General features: G+C 39.8%; 1 protein-coding gene across 2 annotated transcripts; it reads right to left on the reverse strand.

Moving 5' to 3' along the window:
* Positions 1-715: 715 nt before the first annotated feature.
* On the reverse strand, positions 716-13,539 carry LOC140365906 (ras association domain-containing protein 1-like). 2 transcript variants are annotated; one of them, XM_072452514.1, is made up of 6 exons: positions 13,195-13,539; positions 10,652-10,776; positions 3,645-3,743; positions 3,195-3,468; positions 2,999-3,114; positions 716-1,372 (listed from the first exon to the last, which is right to left on the reverse strand). In XM_072452514.1, the coding sequence occupies exons 1-6, from the start codon at positions 13,511-13,513 to the stop codon at positions 1,226-1,228; spliced, it is 1,080 nt and encodes a 359-aa protein (XP_072308615.1). In that variant the 5' UTR covers positions 13,514-13,539; the 3' UTR covers positions 716-1,225. The 2 variants fall into 2 exon arrangements, with proteins under 2 accessions (XP_072308615.1, XP_072308616.1); XM_072452515.1 differs by lacking the exons at positions 10,652-10,776; positions 13,195-13,539 and adding an exon at positions 6,155-6,377 and having other exon boundaries at positions 738-1,372.
* Positions 13,540-17,729: the final 4,190 nt, after the last annotated feature.

Consider the following 17,729-nt stretch of genomic DNA (forward strand, 5'->3'; position numbering starts at 1 on the left):
TGTGGCTTTTCGCGTGTAAATGTGCATGAACGGATTTTTTACAAAAGAACATTTGTCAAACAAGACATTTTGTAAAACAGAACAGCATAACGACAGTACGGACAAAGGACAATCAATGAAAAGGTTGACAAAACGAGTCATTCAAAAAAAGGTGCTGTCAAACCAGGGTGTAACATTTCTCTCAGACGTGCGAAACGGCAAACAAATGTCCACAGTCGTTCTTCCAATCAACTGTTAAAATGTAAAAAGAATAAAAAAATAAAACCATCGAGTTGAACCCATCGGGGGCTTAGAGAGGACATGGCAGTGACAGAGCACAGACGCTGGGTATTCTTTAGTTTGCCTTCTGCTGACTGTAACATTGTATTTCTTTACATATAATACAAATCTGTGTTTACCTACAATAAAGTGACTCCTCTGTGATAAAAGGGTTTAAAATTATTAACACGACCCGTTTCTTTTCACGTCTTCAGTGTTTCCCACAGGGTTATACTGAGACTATGGCAGCACAAGCAATCCATACGTTAATCATTTTATTTAAAACTATGTATATATTACAATTGTCACTTGTGTCTTCTTTGGGTCCAAAAAGGACCAATTACAGATTTAATATATTGTTACACTTATGTTTATACTACATGCAGTAAGTATCATTTGTTTTACCGGTTTTTAAGACTATTTTAAGAATATAGTCGCTTAGCACTTAGATTTATATGACTATTTTATGTGGAGTTTGAGGGGTTCTGCAAGGTTTATCGTTTTTAAGAGTGCATGAAAGTGACAAAAATATGCATCTTGGAAAAATATAAGCTGATGAGATGCCACCATACTTTCATATTAACATATTAACAGGAAACGCAGCAACAATGCATATTTTACAGGTATTGCTATCACTTAAATATGGCTTTTGTTACGACACAGTGTGATAATTGTATTCATTTGATTTTAAAAGGCACTATTAAATCCAGCGTCGGCTCATCTGTCAGTCCTCGTCTGTTCTCAACTCATTCAGGCACTTCAGACTCTCCAGGTGAAAGGCACTTCACGCACACGCACAGTTCGCGCCCGCCCTGTCTCTTTCTCTCTCTGACTCGCGCTCGCTCACTCGCTCAGTCACCGAAGAGGCGATTTGACTTGGTTTCTCTGGGATCTTTCGGATGCGGCCGTGACTGGAGGGGCCCAGAGCACACGTGCACGTCGAAAATCCTGGTGAGGAGCGGCGGTTTCAGCCTGGGGTGGAGCCGGGCAGAGCACTCTGCATCCGGGTGCGGGCCAGAGCGTAGCGCTGCACGATCTGCTTGACGTGCTCCTCCTCCTCGCGCTGAAGAATACGCAGGAAGTTTTTCAGCTCCGGCATCGAGAAGGCGTGCCACTGAGAGAGAGAAGTGAATGGAAAAGTTAGATTTGGTAAAGCTAAGAGGATATGAGACAATATGGTTTAGTTTTATAGACACTTTTCATTCTTCTTAGTCAGGGAAGTGCATTAAAAGATCATTCGGATAAGAAAAAGGTAACCATTAGACGCCAACAATTTGGATAGTTTGTTTACCTGCCGAAACATGTTAAGCAGGTAAACAAAACATTTCATCTCATAGCTTAAAACTTTGCATTTGGGACTTTTTTAAATCATGAAACCTTAAAACAGCTTTTGATGTAGGGCTGCAAACAATGACTAATATAAATAACGGTAGTCGTTTGAACAGTCGACTCCTGAGCATTGACACTTTCTAAATATAATCTCAATCTTATAAAAAGGTTGATAAATTATGACTAAAGTGTATAATGAATACAAATCTCAAATAGTTCTATTCTTTTTTGACACTTTGCTGTAGTCTTTGTTACAAACACAAGTCTTTTCATGCATTTTAGAGCCTGTATAGTCCAGACAATGATTATGATGATCAAACTACGACTACCATTTTTACTCAGTGGACTTGTCACGATTAGTGGATTACCGGTAAACGTTACAGTTCTACTTTGAGGACTATATTTGAAAACATGTTATGGTCTAAAGAGGCTTGGTGTTTGATAGTACATTTTCAGTAGATGAGAATGATTGGTTTGGTTTTCAGTGGGTGGTCTTCACATTAAAACATTTTCCAGTGCAGCTCAGACGCTTGTGCAGACAGAGCAAATGCAGATAAATGCTGCCAATGCATTTCCACAGCCAGGCGGGTGGTCCGACCGTAACCTCAGCCAGACTTTAAACAGGGAAGTGCGCATTTGTACAAACTAAATATTTCTGTAATGTAAGTGAAATAGACCATAATACATTTTCAAAAAATAACTGACAGCAGATACGACTGCTAATGATTTTATCTATTTGTTTAATTTCCAGGCTAGAAATGGCAGTTTGTTTGTTAAAATAAGTTTAAATCCTTTTTTCTGACCCCACATTTTTAGTTAAAGGTGGTATGGACGATTTTTTTCAGCATTTTTTTTTTTTATCATATTTCCTCGTGGCGTGGATAAATCATTTGTCCTGCCACGTATCAATCATAAAACGCACCTATCGCTCACCTGCAGCCGCGTCAGGTTCGTCCCCACGTTTCCGGGTGCCTAAGCGCATGGATCTATCATAATATAGTTCCCTCAGTGTACGGGGCAAAATGAAGACGGAGAAAGACAGTTCGAGCTGACGCAGAAGTGGACAGAAATCTACGGGAGACGAGCGATGCGATGCGTTCCGTTGCGCTAATAAACAAACGCACGTGTGTGTTGTATCAGTCCACACGGCCTGCGTTCTCAAATCGCCGAAACATCGTCCATACCGCCTTTAATATAACAAACTCTTTTGTGTTTAAGTTTGTAACAATTATAAAATGATAAGATAGATAAAATGAAAAACTATTGTGGAGTCAACAGTTCCGTCTTGTCCAGTAAAACCTAATAATCAAGTATAAATATGTGTATAGCAATTGCTTGTTAATTATACAAATAAATATTTAAATAAAATAGCAGAAACTGTGTAACTTGGTGTCACACTTAAGGCTCTTACATTGACTTCCCCAGTTTCATTTTCCTTCAAGACAAAACTCAGCTGCTTCTCATTGGGTCCAGTATCGAGACGCAAACGCAGAGGTCGCTCGACGTCAGAGAGCTTACGGACATAAACTGTAGAACAAAAAACACAACTGAATATGAAGCCAAACGAACACATCCGAATGCCCGACTGAGGGTGCGACCTCGAATACCTTGATCGTGCCGCTCGCTGCGCTCGAACAGCGCAAACTTCCCCGGATTGTCGACCACCGTGAACTTCTTGAGCAGGGCTTCGATGACCTCGCGGGCCGTGGTGCGGGAGCTGATGTGCAGGTGCTTGGACGCATCTTTGGGCAGGTAAAAAGAGGTGCGGCGCTTCACCCCAGCGGACCTCCTCCCGCTCTCTTTCTTTGGAGGAGGAACTGAAACGGGCCGCGCCAATTTAAACTGCACCTTGACGAAACCTGTGTAAGAGCCGTCCTTATTCTGAAAGATAAAATAAAGGTCAGATTCAACAAGGAGGCTAATTTCACATCAAACTAAATAAAAGATTATGTAACGGTTTTCTGCAGAACTTCTTTAATACTGATCATTGATATTGTGTGAGTGTGAATAAACTAAACTACTGTTATAAGAAAACAAAGACGCTTTATTTAACTTACCACATTCATAAATAAATTGCTGTTGATCTGTGCGTTGTATTCCTTCACTTTCTTCTGGATGTCGGGGGTCGTCAACTCCTGCTTTTCAGCTTGTTCATCCTATAAAAAGAGAAGTTGCACAGTTAAACCACCAGGTGTCAGTGTTGCTTCACCCTCCACTGATCAGAGACTGGATTGAATGAAGTTGTAATTCAGAATCAGATCTGAAGATTTTGTTGTAATTTTGTTTGAGGTGAAGCTTATACTGTAAAAAAATGTATTCGGTTAAATATTAAAAATGGCAACTTCAAGAAAAGAACAATCACTACATTTCTAAACTCCACTTGATGGGCAAGAAAACATCAGACACTGAGGAAGTCAGGATTTTGGCAGATATATTACTGGAAATATAATGTAGACATCAAAACTTTGGCGTGACTTGTTGCATCAGCCATTCCACTTCCTGTGGGTGTAGTAGTGAGGGCCTAAACAATGATGTCAGCTCTCCCTAATCCCCCCTGCCCCTGTCGCTCCCTCTAAAGAGAGGGGAGGGATAAAAAGAGGGCGTGACATGAGAGAGATAAGGGCACATTGAAAACCTGCAGCTGTCTGTACCAAACCGGACCAATGACTTGATACAGCATTCCTCAACTCAGTATTAGTGTAAAAATAGCCTCCCTCTTCGCCGGCTCACACAAGTGGTGGGTCGACAAAGCCCACACTTGTTTCCAACAGACTTCCTGTGCAGTCAGCTGCCCCGTCACGCTTCAGTCACGCACGCTTGGCCAGCAGGGATTGTGGGACCTTTGCGCCAATTAGGCTTTTCCTGTATCTACTCACCAATGGCCTTTGCCCTGAATCATAAAGTTTAGTTTTAACAAAAAATGTATAAGCCACAGAAATGTGATGACTCTTTGCAAGCAATGACAAGCTGCAATGGCTTTTACTGTGTCAGTCCTAAGCCTGGATAAAAGAGGAAGGTTGCAATGGGGAGGGCATCTGGTTTAGATCATTTGATTGTGGGAACATTTCCAGAAAAGGATTATTCTGTGATTATTCCAGTTGCAATATAAGGTAAATGGTAAGAACTAAAAACTAATAATTGTGACCATTTTAGAAGCAACATTTCAGTCATTTTAATTTAAAGAACACTTAAATTAATAGTACTTTTCATGTGGTCGTTTATATGACCTCACCTTTACTTCTGCCTTTAGAATGTTTGATTTCATAAAGCTGCTCACATAATATGGAAACAGTAATGCAGTATTGTATTAGAATGAAAGAAAAGTAAGGACTTGTGTCTTGCGTTTCTCCTCGCTATAATAAATCGTGACACTATATTTTATATCGTTTGCAGTATTTTGAGCCAATACGGGATAGAAGAGAAGTAAAACACTGCTGCACCAACGAGCCAGGGCGTCAAAGTGTGCATTCACGTGCCAGTCCAAAGCCTGGATAAATAAAAAGGTCTGCGTCGGGTAATAAAGCATTTGGTGTTAGAATTGGCTCAGATCAAGATGCAACAAGGTCATTGGCTAAGGAAAATGACGCAAAAGTGTAAATGGCATAAGGGTCATCAGCAACACTGGGAGTTGAGAGGCAAATAGCGAGGCAGCAGTTTGGTTTAAGTGCCCCAATTTAGCGAGTCAAATAAATCAATAGCTTTTTTTGTGTTTTGGCAATTGACAGGAATGGCATCTGGGCTTTGGCAGGTTCACAAGGAGTGCCATGTCCTCAAAACACTCATCTGTTTGAATGTTTCGCAAGCGGGACAACAACTAAGGTACAGGAGCTAATCTGGAGGAAAATTGCCAAAATCCCATGACTCATTTGACTTAAAGATGAAAAACAACCTGAGAGGAAAAACAGTGGTGGGTGTAAAAGATGAAACTTGAGATGACAAGCTGACGTCATGTAAAATCATAACACACCATGGGGTCATTTTGGGTGGGTGCTCCTGCAACTGCATTTTCAGTACCATTTCACACCTTAATCGACCCTTTTCCATCTTAATAAAAGTAGTTCGTGACTTACATTTAGTTGATATGGTTTGACAGAAGTTTATTTGTTCAAAATCCGGAAGAACTTGAAGTGGAAGTACGTTTGCAACTTCCTCTTTATGCCTACTTTAATGACTTAAACTAACAAAACTAATTCTTGGCAGCAGGTTTTACATTGCCTTTAGCAAATACCAGAGCGGCACGTGAGTAAAACAGGCTTAAAATAAATAAAAGCTCAAAATAGACGTTTTAATTGGTGCATAAAGATGATAGCGACGCGCAAACAGCATCTGATATTTACGCACAATATATGTAGCCTGCAAAGACAGACATTTGATAGTCATTCTTAACCATTTAATATCGGTATTTGTCTTGTTTTGTGGGTTTTGGAAAGAAATAGTTCCCGTTTGGCTCGTGCGTAAAGGCGGTGGCGCGGCGTAACCGTTCCAGTTCCCTTTTTCTTCTACACTTCCCGTTACTTCGGATCAACTTTTACAACATTTGACACGTTTACTTGATGTTGCTCCTCACCTTTTTGACAACGACACTTTCTGCTTTCTTGGTTTGGGGGAAGAACGATGTCCGGGCGGTGAAGTACTGCTCGAACTCGGAGTCGGACTCGTCGCTGCAGTAGCCGCTGCTGGCGGAGCTTCCCCAGGTCATCTCGAACGACGGAGTTTTATCCTCGCACTTTGCCATCTTTCCCCTCACAACTACGTGTATTCCTCGTCTAAACTTGACAAACTTTAGATTTTCGCGTTCAAATGACACAAACGGATGAAACACGCGCTACTTCTCACTCGGGAAACGGTGCGTGGCTGATCGAAACGCGCGCTCGGCAACAATGAATATATCGCAATAAAACTTTATCAAAAGACGCGGTTAAATGTGCACGATCTCCTTTTTTCCCTCACAGTCCACGTTTCCACTGACTATCTAAACCGTGTGAAACAGGATGTCACGAACTTCAGAGACGCCGCTTCCCTCGCGGCTCCACAAGCTCCACCCAGAACCGTTGAGTTGGAACTTTAGAAAATACACAAACCAGCGGAACCGGTCGCCATTGGACGCCAAGCGGAAATACCGATGACCTCACTTCCGCTGCTCCCAAAAAACCCCCCTACAGCTCTGCCACGTGCTGCCCGGGATCAGCTAGCGAGTAATTATCATGGATGTATTATCTGTAGGACTGCAATGATTAATCGACTAGTAATCGTGACAGTCGACTTAAAAAACAATAGTCGTATTTTCTGTCATTGTTATCTAAAAAAAAAAAAAAAAAAATCACATGAAAAGGGGATCGTCAAGTCAAAAGGGAATTGTATTTGTAAATATTCTCAGTTAAATCAGCCATCAGTCAATCTTTTCCAACCTTTATTTGGTCAATGGTGTATTATTAAAGTCTCAATTAATATAAATAATTGAATGAATATAATAATAGTCGACTAATCTAAAAAATAATCGCTGACAAGTTGACTGCTATAATAATCAGGTTTTTTTTTTTTTTTTTACATAAATATTATTAAAACAAGAACATATGATGATAATAATTGACAATGTACCACTAGTAAACCCCAGTTATCTGTCCAAAACCTGAGTTAGGGTGTACTCAGAGTGTGACAGGGCCAGGGCTATTCAACTTAAGGTTCAAGGGCCAGATCAGGCCCTCCAAACAATTTCATCCGGCCCGTGACCCACAGTCCAAATATTGAAAAATATTTGGGGGTTTTTACTAGTTTAATTTATGGTTCAGTTTAGATAGTAGGTTGGTTTAGTCTTTGTTTAGTTCTGATTTAGACCTGTTTTCAGTCTGAGATTGTCCTGGCTCAGACCTGGATGGTATATCGTCCTTCCATTCTGGTTCAGTACTGGACTGGCAGTTATTTTATCATTTCACAGATGTAGTGTTTGTAGATATTTTGTGGGATGATGTTAAAGTGGTGCCATGTTGTGCACCTCCTGCCCAGAGACCACGGCCCTACCAAAAGTCTGACCCCTCTGGAAAGTGAAGTTGAACAGCCCTGGCTTCAGCGTTGCTCTAAACAAAAAGGCTGTTCTATAGATACTACGCCCCCTCACATGTGTCGTACAGTCGCTCACATGATGAAGAAGAATCTGTCACACACACAGAGCCAAACAGCACGTGACCGTAATGTTTCCCCAAGGCTGCAGCGCAAAGAAGAGATAAGGATTTAACTCGTTACTAGTTAACTAGTTTTGCCAGACTTAGGACAAGACTGAAATACAATGAATAAAGACATTTACAATAATCAAATTATGTTTAGCTGGATTCTACTGCTACAGTAAAGAAGCACAGAAGACTGAGTACAATGTTCCTAAACATAGCCAAGAAGAATGTGTGAATTATGTCTATTAGGACTCTGTTCTATGAAGCAGAACTTTGTCATTCTTGGAAGACAGATGCATTATGGGAGAAGGAGCAGCCAAAAAGACATCGTGGTCACTAAAATCCAAATAAATACACATTTTACAACATGATTTATGAATTACTGACTTATTTTTCACAATAGGTAAATTATTCAACACCAAAGACGTAGAAGATAAGCCATAAAATTGATTTGGCGAGTTTGTCGCTTAGTGTCACGATACTAAAATTTCAGACTCAATTCAAAGGAAAAGGCTTAATGTGCGATACGATAATTTGTCACTGTAATACCTCATTCGTCCAGGAGGCCAATGTTTCAAATGTAGGACAACGTTTCCAAATCACAAAAACAAAAAATCACAAAAGTGCTCGTCTTTTAGACAATAGACAATTTCAACACAAGAAGTACTTTCTTTATGTTGTTGGATAAAACACAAGCTCCAATAGTGTAATTTGTTAGTAAGTAAGGTTTATATTTGTATAGCACCTTTCACGGACATGGGTGACAAAGTGCTTCACAGTGACATAAAAAATATTAAAACACAGGGAATGCTTGCTCTAAAAGAAAGGTTTTCAGCAGTTTTTTAAAAGATAGAAGTTCATTCCAGTTTAGAGGAAACCGCTTTAAAGGATCTGGCTTGTGAGTATCTAGTTTTGATACTAGTTTTAGCATTTATTAGAATCAGATTGTTGATAAGACTCAACATTTGTGGATCATATCTAAGTTTAGATATTTCTTTCCAAAACAGTACATTTCATTAGAGTTATAAAAGTCCTTGTCCTTCACCTGAAATTTTATTAAGATTTATAACGTGAATGCCACCAATTAAAGCCAATGCAATCTTTCAATTTAACTCATATGTTCGTCCTTGTCCCTTAAACTTACAGTAGTTTTTCAAAGTTTCCACAGAAGTAAACGCTTTTGCAATATCATAAAGCGTTTTCAATAAAACATTAATAGAAACATTCTCTTTTTGACATGCGCTGAACATTACCACAACAGCACTATCTATCAAAATACAAAGTTTAAGACCGTCATTTCGTAGAAAAACCTTTCTTTAAGGTAATGTCTTATTACAGATCCTTTCTTTTCAACTGTTGAGGGATTAGGCCTTGCATGTATTTTCTTTGTGGCTGTGACAAAGGCATTATCTTATCCTTCTGTTATAAAGTGGCTCATGAGGTTGGCATGTCCTATTCAAGGCTGATGAGAATGTGTTTACTTCAACTCAACCACAAAGCACCGAGGAAAAATAGGCTCAAAACGTCACAAACGTCCTCTTTAAGTTCATGGAAGCAGGTGATAAAGAGTTGATAATAATTACAGTCATAATAGAATGCATCGGTCGTACATTGTGTTATTTTCATATTATGATAAAAGATAAGCGTTTCCTTTAATGCAATCAATTTGAAATATATTCCCGAGCCAGAATGTAGTTATTTACCTTTACTATTTCTTTGATACATTTAAATGATTTGGTGTTTATTTTGCTGTTGATACATGAAGCAGAGGATAAGAAATAAAATGCATGTTACGTCTACTATTTCACCAATGACGCCTCAATGTTGCCATATCTCCTTTTGAGTAGAGCTACAAAAATGTATCTGAATAACTTGTCATTATCTGGACTATATAGAACAAAAGATCTTTTACAGCAAAAACAGCAGCATTATTCAATCAAAATGACATTAAACATTTAAGCGATTTGTGATTTTAATCAACAATATACATTATTTTACAGAATATTTTATACATAAATCTATAAGCCTTTTGTTGGCATATTTATCTATAACATAATCTCAGTGTACAATAGAATAATCGCTTGACTCGTCGCAAAAACAAAATAATTGATAGTTGCAGCTCTACAATTGAGGAAACCAGATGTATCAGATCGATGCATCTGAATTAGCAGTTACATCTGTAGTATATTAGTATTAGTGTATTATGCAACTTTTCAGGTGGCGTGGGGTGATTCATCGAGTTCTTGGGAAGTTACTGCTTCACCTGGTATTGCTTTTATTCTTATTTTTTTTCTGACAGCTTATTGTTATCTTTATCCCATAGTAGATTTAAATTGTTCCTCTTTTGACTTATTCATGTTCACTGTTTTATGTTGTCCGGAATCACAAAGACAAGTTCCTGTGTTTATGAATTTTGTTCAAGGCAATAAACCCTTTCTGATTCTGATTCTGATGTTCAGTATGGCATTTATTTTGAGATGAGTGTTTTTATTGCAAAACACCTTCAAAAAACACGCATTGTTTCCCCTCAGATGGAGAACGATGGGTTTAATGCAGCGCTGTGAAACATTCTAGGCAAAGCGATCACAGTACATACTCTAAGTGTCATTGCTCGTGGATCGAACAGACTTTTATGTCTGTTATGCCGTAGTACAAACAAAACTTACGTAAACCCGCCGGCAGGAAAGAACATTCCATCTCTTCCATTTATAGCTAGATTTTATGATCCCAAATTAATTTTACAGCTGCTTTCATGAAGTGGAACAAGGAGTGATTAAAAAGAGTTCTCTATTTCTCAACATACTTTAAAATGTCTTGTAACAATGACAAAACATGTGTTGCCCAGTTGTTGTTGTTGTTGTTGTTGTTGTTGTTGTTGTTGTGTAAATCACGGTGCTTACCACATTTGTGTCTGTTTCTATGGTGTGCTCGACGACACATGCGTTTTCAGACAGCGAGCCCTGGTCCCAGATGCAGTCCAGCTGGATCAGGGGCTGGCAGCGGTAGTGGCAAGTGAACTTACAGTCTGCAAGAGAGAGAGAGACGGGTCACAGGTCAGATCTGTGGAGAGGCGAACCCAGCTCACAGTAGTTATCCATGATTCTAAGGTTGTTTTTTTTTCAATCATAAAAACACGTGCGTAAACGAATGAATGAGGATGAGTTTAATGCTTCATGCGGAGGTAACGCTCCAGGCAAAGCAACGACATCTCCATGGAAACAAGCAGAGGTAGCAGACCCTCCACCTGAAAAGTTATACAGTGCACCTTTAAAGTGTGTGTATGACGTCCTCTTCTGTTCAACCATGGTCACTGCACTCTGAAGTGAAAAATAATCAGCCGGTAGTGTAGCCAATATTTTAATTGAATACAGTAATATATTAATGACTAATACTTTTACATTTTTTCATGAGTTATGGATGTTTGTTTTACTTCCTTCCACCCTCAAGGACACGCATTTAAAGAGGCTCTTAAACGCAAAAATGTGAAGAATCGTCAATTTGTAGGCAAAATTCAATCAATTTTTAATACTTTTCACTACCCTTATTCTAGTTATTCTACCTATTCTATTCTGTCCTTTAAGCGCCTGAAATATAACCCCACATTTAGACTTTGATATGTTTGTTTTGTAATGTTTTTAGTGGTTATTGGCTGATGTAAAGGAAGTTCAAGGTTGTCGTGAGTGTTGAAATACGCCTCTGCAGTGGCCTTGTGATTCCACCACAAAAGACAAAACAAGAAGCGTTTACCAAAAGTGTCACACTGTTTGTTCGTCAGTGGTGCTCCACAACAAATGCATGACGATTGCCTCATAATGTATGGTAAAGTAAAATAAAATACAAATAAAAACCAGCACGTCAGGATGGAATGTGAGTGAATTAATTTGAAAAGTGTCAAAAACCTTTTTTATATTGTCTTTGTTATAACACATTATCTGTTTTTTTTATTATTGTGGTTTAAACAAAACAAAAAAGTGTAATATTTTATCCTAAATATTTCACATTCAACCTTCAATGAGAAATACATCTCCATAAAGGGCCATGAAGTGGTTTAAAATGTCAAAAGTACTTGTTTTCAGGTGTGGAGCTTATTATTAGGTCAATACAATGTCAACTATTTGCTTTTGAGAAAATGTCAATTTCCGTCACTGATTGTGGACTTATAGCGATTGGTTTTCTGCATTTGACCCATTAAACCAGTGCAAGAAAAGCCAAGCAGAGAATGACCTCAGTTTAGTTAGATGCGGGAAAATAAAACCACGCAGACAAATGGAGAAAATAAAAACTACATATTAAGTCCATGTATGTTTAAACTACACATTTCACTAAAACAAAAAGAGTCAACATAATTATATTCAAGATTTACTCTAACATGGCCAATTCCCAGTTTGACAGTTTTGTGGGAGTTTATGACTGAATTTCCTGGTTGGACATGGGCGGTCCAAATTACACTGTAGTTATGATTTGACAAATAATAATAAATGATAACATCAAATCAAATCAATCAAATCAATTTATTTTTGTAAGGCCCAAAATCACAACAACAGTTGCCTCTGAGGGCCAACATCTTTATTTTGCTAGAATTCCCGTATTATGTTCAACTGATTTTGGGGAGATTTTAAACTATTGTACATCAAAACAATCCCCAAAGTAGATTTAATCATTTGAAAAGGGGGAGGGGTTTTCGGAGAGCCAACATCTGCACCCTCTGTCCCAACAAATATGACATGGTAGAGATACTCCACCTCCTCCAGGAAGTGTTCCTGTCTCTGCCCTGTCTGTAGAAGCAAGGTTTACATCAGAAACCCACTTGTGTCACATCGAGAGGTTTCTGTTCATTATGTATGTAAAAAAAGATAATCTATGTCTATCTCTATTCAGCAGACACGCCCCGGAACGCCGACCAGAACACTGTACCTGCCAACACTGCATTCATTTAAACTCACTTTGCTTTAAACAACTTATTTTCTTCCCAACACTGCTGCTGATGCCACAACCGTTTGTATTTAACCACGTCAAGAAATGGCATTTGATTACGATTGTGTTATGCATGTTGCACAACTCAAAATATGATCACAAATGTCCTTAGGGTAACCTTTTTTCTGACGACCCACTTCTTGTAATTGGTCACCTCTCGCGACAAAACCTACCTCCTCATGAAACAGGAAATAGGGCAATATATGGGACCTTTAAACTATTGTTCAAACGGTCAGAAAAATGCCACTTTTTGATGGCATAGATTGAGGTATTTAGTTTAGCAGCTCTATAAACTGCCTCTTGACGGATGTAAAACTGTGATAAACATGTTCTGTCCCATCAAATAAAGTAATAATTATTTTTTTTAAACGTGAGAACCTATCATGTGAACGTTAACCGCTATGCCACTGTCACATATCTTTCTCCACAGATGAGCCCTAAAAGTGTAATCACAAGTAATCCTACTCACTAACACAGCGCAGACTCTGCTTGTACAGCCCCCAGATGAAGTCCCCACACAGGTCGCACCAGGTGGGCTGAGTGTGGCTGCAGGGCTGAAAGTTGTGGCCCTCTCCGCGCTCCTCAACGAGCTGGGGGTCACTGTGGCTGCTCAGGACCCTGATGATGCCCACTCGACTCAGCAGCTCCGGCACCTTCCCCGCGCTGATCCTCAGGGCGTTGGTCCTCTCCAGGCGCGGAGGGCAGCACGGGGAGCGGGACCCCGTCAGCTCAGTGCGGTCTCGGCCTGGGACCAGGTCTCGGAGCTCGATCAACTCACTCACGGACATGATCAGAGCAGCGGGTCAGCCATTGTCTAAAAACAACAGGTTTAATATTAGGGTTGGGAGCATTACTTTCTACATGGTCAAGATGTGCAGCACCTGAAGGAGTCACGGGGGCCTGAGGGGGCCTGAGGGGGGCCTGAGGGGGCCTGAGGGGGCCTGAGGGGGCCTGAGGGGGCCTGAGGGGGGCAGTGTTGCTCAGGCAGTGTACATATTTCTCAGCTAACCAAAAGAATAGCAAATAATCCCAACTGCCGGCATGGTATACCATTGTTGTGTCCTTGAGCAAGGATGTGAGGGTTGATCATAGGTTGTCACCACTTCACGACGCTATTGTGAAAAAATAATTGCACTTTTGTTTATTTGTGCTGGCAGAGAAGAGGTTGAGCTTTGTGTCAGTTTCTGTTTCATGTGGTCAGGCCAGAGACTTTAACCATAAACCAGAACAATTCATCTTCGATTTGAAAGTTAAACACAAAATTCTACCTGATAATTCTGATCTGCTGCAGCTCAGTTTTAAACTACAGGGATTCTGGGATGTTGTGTCACATGACTGCAGACGGTACAGGTCAACAAGGATGTTGGTACAGAAACAAACACAATACAGTGCATTATAGTTCGAACATTATTATGAATATAGACAATATTCATGGGCTTCAGCTTCCTGTTATATGGTGCCATTCTGAGGACAGTTTACCATGCAAACAATATGTTTTAATTCAAATAGTTCAATGTTGTTTTATTCATTCATTATAAGTGTATATGAACTGGGACACATTAATCTACATGTCTGTAAATGTGCCAGTAATAGCTGTAGTTTAGCTGGTTATGGCAACGGCCCTGCCTTTCCTGGAACCCATGGATAGACGTAAACAAGACTAGTTGTTATTAATAGTGTTCTAATACTTGTGGGCGTAGTAAAGCAGCCTGTCATACTAGACTCAAAGAAGTCAGATTAAATAATGATCAAACAGCAGCCTGGCAGTTAGTTTTTTTTAACTTTAAATGGATGAGAGGAAGAGACACACTTCTTTTCTATTGGTGGCCTACGTTTGATCAGATTTGTTTGTTACACTGATCGTGTTATTCTTGCATTTTTGACAGTAACATTGACGTAATATATACTATAAAAACCAGACTGGAACAAGAACACAGTGTGCCTTTAATACAGTTCTGACAACTCAGATTTACATCCACAGACCAGGGGATGACAGTATCCAGCTGTAAACCTGATTATGTAACAGTTACACAAACCAGTTAGACCGATCCCAACTCACATCTTAGCTTTAGATTTTCCCTTTAGACGTGATAAGGTCTCAAAGGTTTGCTCTTGTTGTTGTACGCGTGGCTTTATTTATTTATTTATTTTTTTGAAACAACGGACCTTCTGTAGGACGCGCTCTTGGACGTCAGCGATCTACGTAGTATCCAAGCAACGGAGAAAGTTAGCAGAAGAGAGTGCTAAAGCGCGCGCAGCTGAATTAAAACTAAAAGGGTAAACGTGCTTACCGAAAACAGAGATGGAAGTATCTCAGCGTCAGTTAAAACAAAAGCGGAATCCTCCATCTGAGTTGTTTCCAGACTCGCGGTGGATGAAGTGGAGTCTATAAAGTGACGCGTCTTTGGAGATTAAAACTTCTCAGTCCGCACAGAAAACAGTCACGCACAGTTCAAACACGCGCTCACGTTTCCAGTGCAATCGTTTGTTTGCAGCATTGCAGAGCTGGAGGTGGAAGCGCGGCTCTTGATAAAGGATCGAGTGATCAGATGGAGACTGTAACATCCGGAGTGTGCGTGCTTCTCGAAGCAGCACCACCCACTGCCCCCGACCACAGACCCGCAGACCCACACTCTAAGTAACACACACTCTAAGTAACACACACTCTAAGTAACACACACTCTCACAGTAACTCACACTCTCACAGTAACACACTCTCACAGTAACACACACTCTCACAGTAACACACACTCTAAGTAACACACACTCTCACAGTAACACACACTCTCACAGTAACTCACACTCTAAGTAACACACACTCTCACAGTAACACACTCTCACAGTAACTCACACTCTCACAGTAACTCACACTCTAAGTAACACACACTCTCATAGTAACACACTCTCACAGTAACACACACTCTCACAGTAACTCACACTCTAAGTAACACACACTCTCACAGTAACACACTCTCACAGTAACTCACACTCTCACAGTAACTCACACTCTAAGTAACACACACTCTCATAGTAACACACTCTCACAGTAACTCACACTCTAAGTAACTCACACTCTCACAGTAACTCACACTCTAAGTAACACACACTCTCATAGTAACACACTCTCACAGTAACTCACACTCTAAGTAACTCACACTCTCACAGTAACTCACACTCTAAGTAACACACACTCTAAGTAACACACACTCTAAGTAACACACACTCTCACAGTAACACACTCTCACAGTAACACACTCCCACAGTAACACACACTCTAAGTAACACACACTCTCACAGTAACACACTCTCACAGTAACACACACTCTCACAGTAACTCACACTCTAAGTAACACACACTCTCACAGTAACACACTCTCACAGTAACTCACACTCTCACAGTAACTCACACTCTAAGTAACACACACTCTCATAGTAACACACTCTCACAGTAACTCACACTCTAAGTAACACACACTCTCATAGTAACACACTCTCACAGTAACTCACACTCTAAGTAACACACACTCTCACAGTAACACACTCTCACAGTAACTCACACTCTAAGTAACACACACTCTCACAGTAACACACTCTCACAGTAACTCACACTCTAAGTAACACACACTCTCACAGTAACACACTCTCACAGTAACTCACACTCTAAGTAACACACACTCTCACAGTAACTCACACTCTAAGTAACACACACTCTAAGTAACACACACTCTCACAGTAACTCACACTCTAAGTAACACACACTCTCACAGTAACACACTCTCACAGTAACTCACACTCTAAGTAACACACACTCTAAGTAACACACACTCTAAGTAACACACACTAAGTAACACACACTTTCACAGTAACACACACTCTAAGTAACACACACTCTAAGTAACACACACTAAGTAACACACACTTTCACAGTAACACACACTCTAAGTAACACACACTCTAAGTAACACACACTCTAAGTAACACACACTCTAAGTAACACACACTCTCACAGTAACACACTCTCACAGTAACTCACACTCTAAGTAACACACACTCTAAGTAACACACACTCTAAGTAACACACACTTTCACAGTAACACACACTCTAAGTAACACACACTCTAAGTAACACACACTCTCACAGTAACACACTCTCACAGTAACTCACACTCTAAGTAACACACACTCTAAGTAACACACACTCTAAGTAACACACACTCTCACAGTAACACACACTCTAAGTAACACACACTCTAAGTAACACACACTCTCACAGTAACACACACTCTAAGTAACACACACTCTAAGTAACACACACTATCAACAGTAACACACACTCTAAGTAACACACACTCTAAGTAACACACACTCTAAGTAACACACACTCTCACAGTAACACACTCTCACAGTAACTCACACTCTAAGTAACACACACTCTAAGTAACACACACTCTAAGTAACACACACTATCAACAGTAACACACACTCTAAGTAACACACACTATCAACAGTAACACACACTCTAAGTAACACACACTCTAAGTAACAAACACTCTAAGTAACACACACTCTCAACAGTAACACACACTCTCAACAGTAACACACACTCTCAACAGTAACACACACTCTCAACAGTAACACACACTGTCAACAGTAACTCTCACACACACACACATCCAGAAAGTCTCACCGCTCTGATTCAAAACACTGCTCTGAACTTTAATCCTGCCTCGTTTTATTGACAGATTTGCATATGCTGTTCTGAAAATTGGCCCACACACTGTTGAGCTTTTAGTACAAGGACGTTTGGGCTAAAGTTGTATTTCAAATGTAAGAATTAGGTGTGATGTATGTATTCATTTATTCAAATGGAATTAATAAAAATACATAACTCTACTTTAATTGTCCATTTAAAACCAAATTTAGTGATAGCTTTATTATTTCAGCCATTAATACATTTCACAAATCGATTTCAAATACTGGTTTATTGGAGCAATTATTCTTGAA

This window comes from Eucyclogobius newberryi, unplaced genomic scaffold (assembly GCF_026437365.1).
Source record: "Eucyclogobius newberryi isolate DKJ021-1_F unplaced genomic scaffold, fEucNew1.0.hap1 SCAF_19, whole genome shotgun sequence".
In the NCBI taxonomy this organism is placed as follows: domain Eukaryota; kingdom Metazoa; phylum Chordata; class Actinopteri; order Gobiiformes; family Gobiidae; genus Eucyclogobius; species Eucyclogobius newberryi.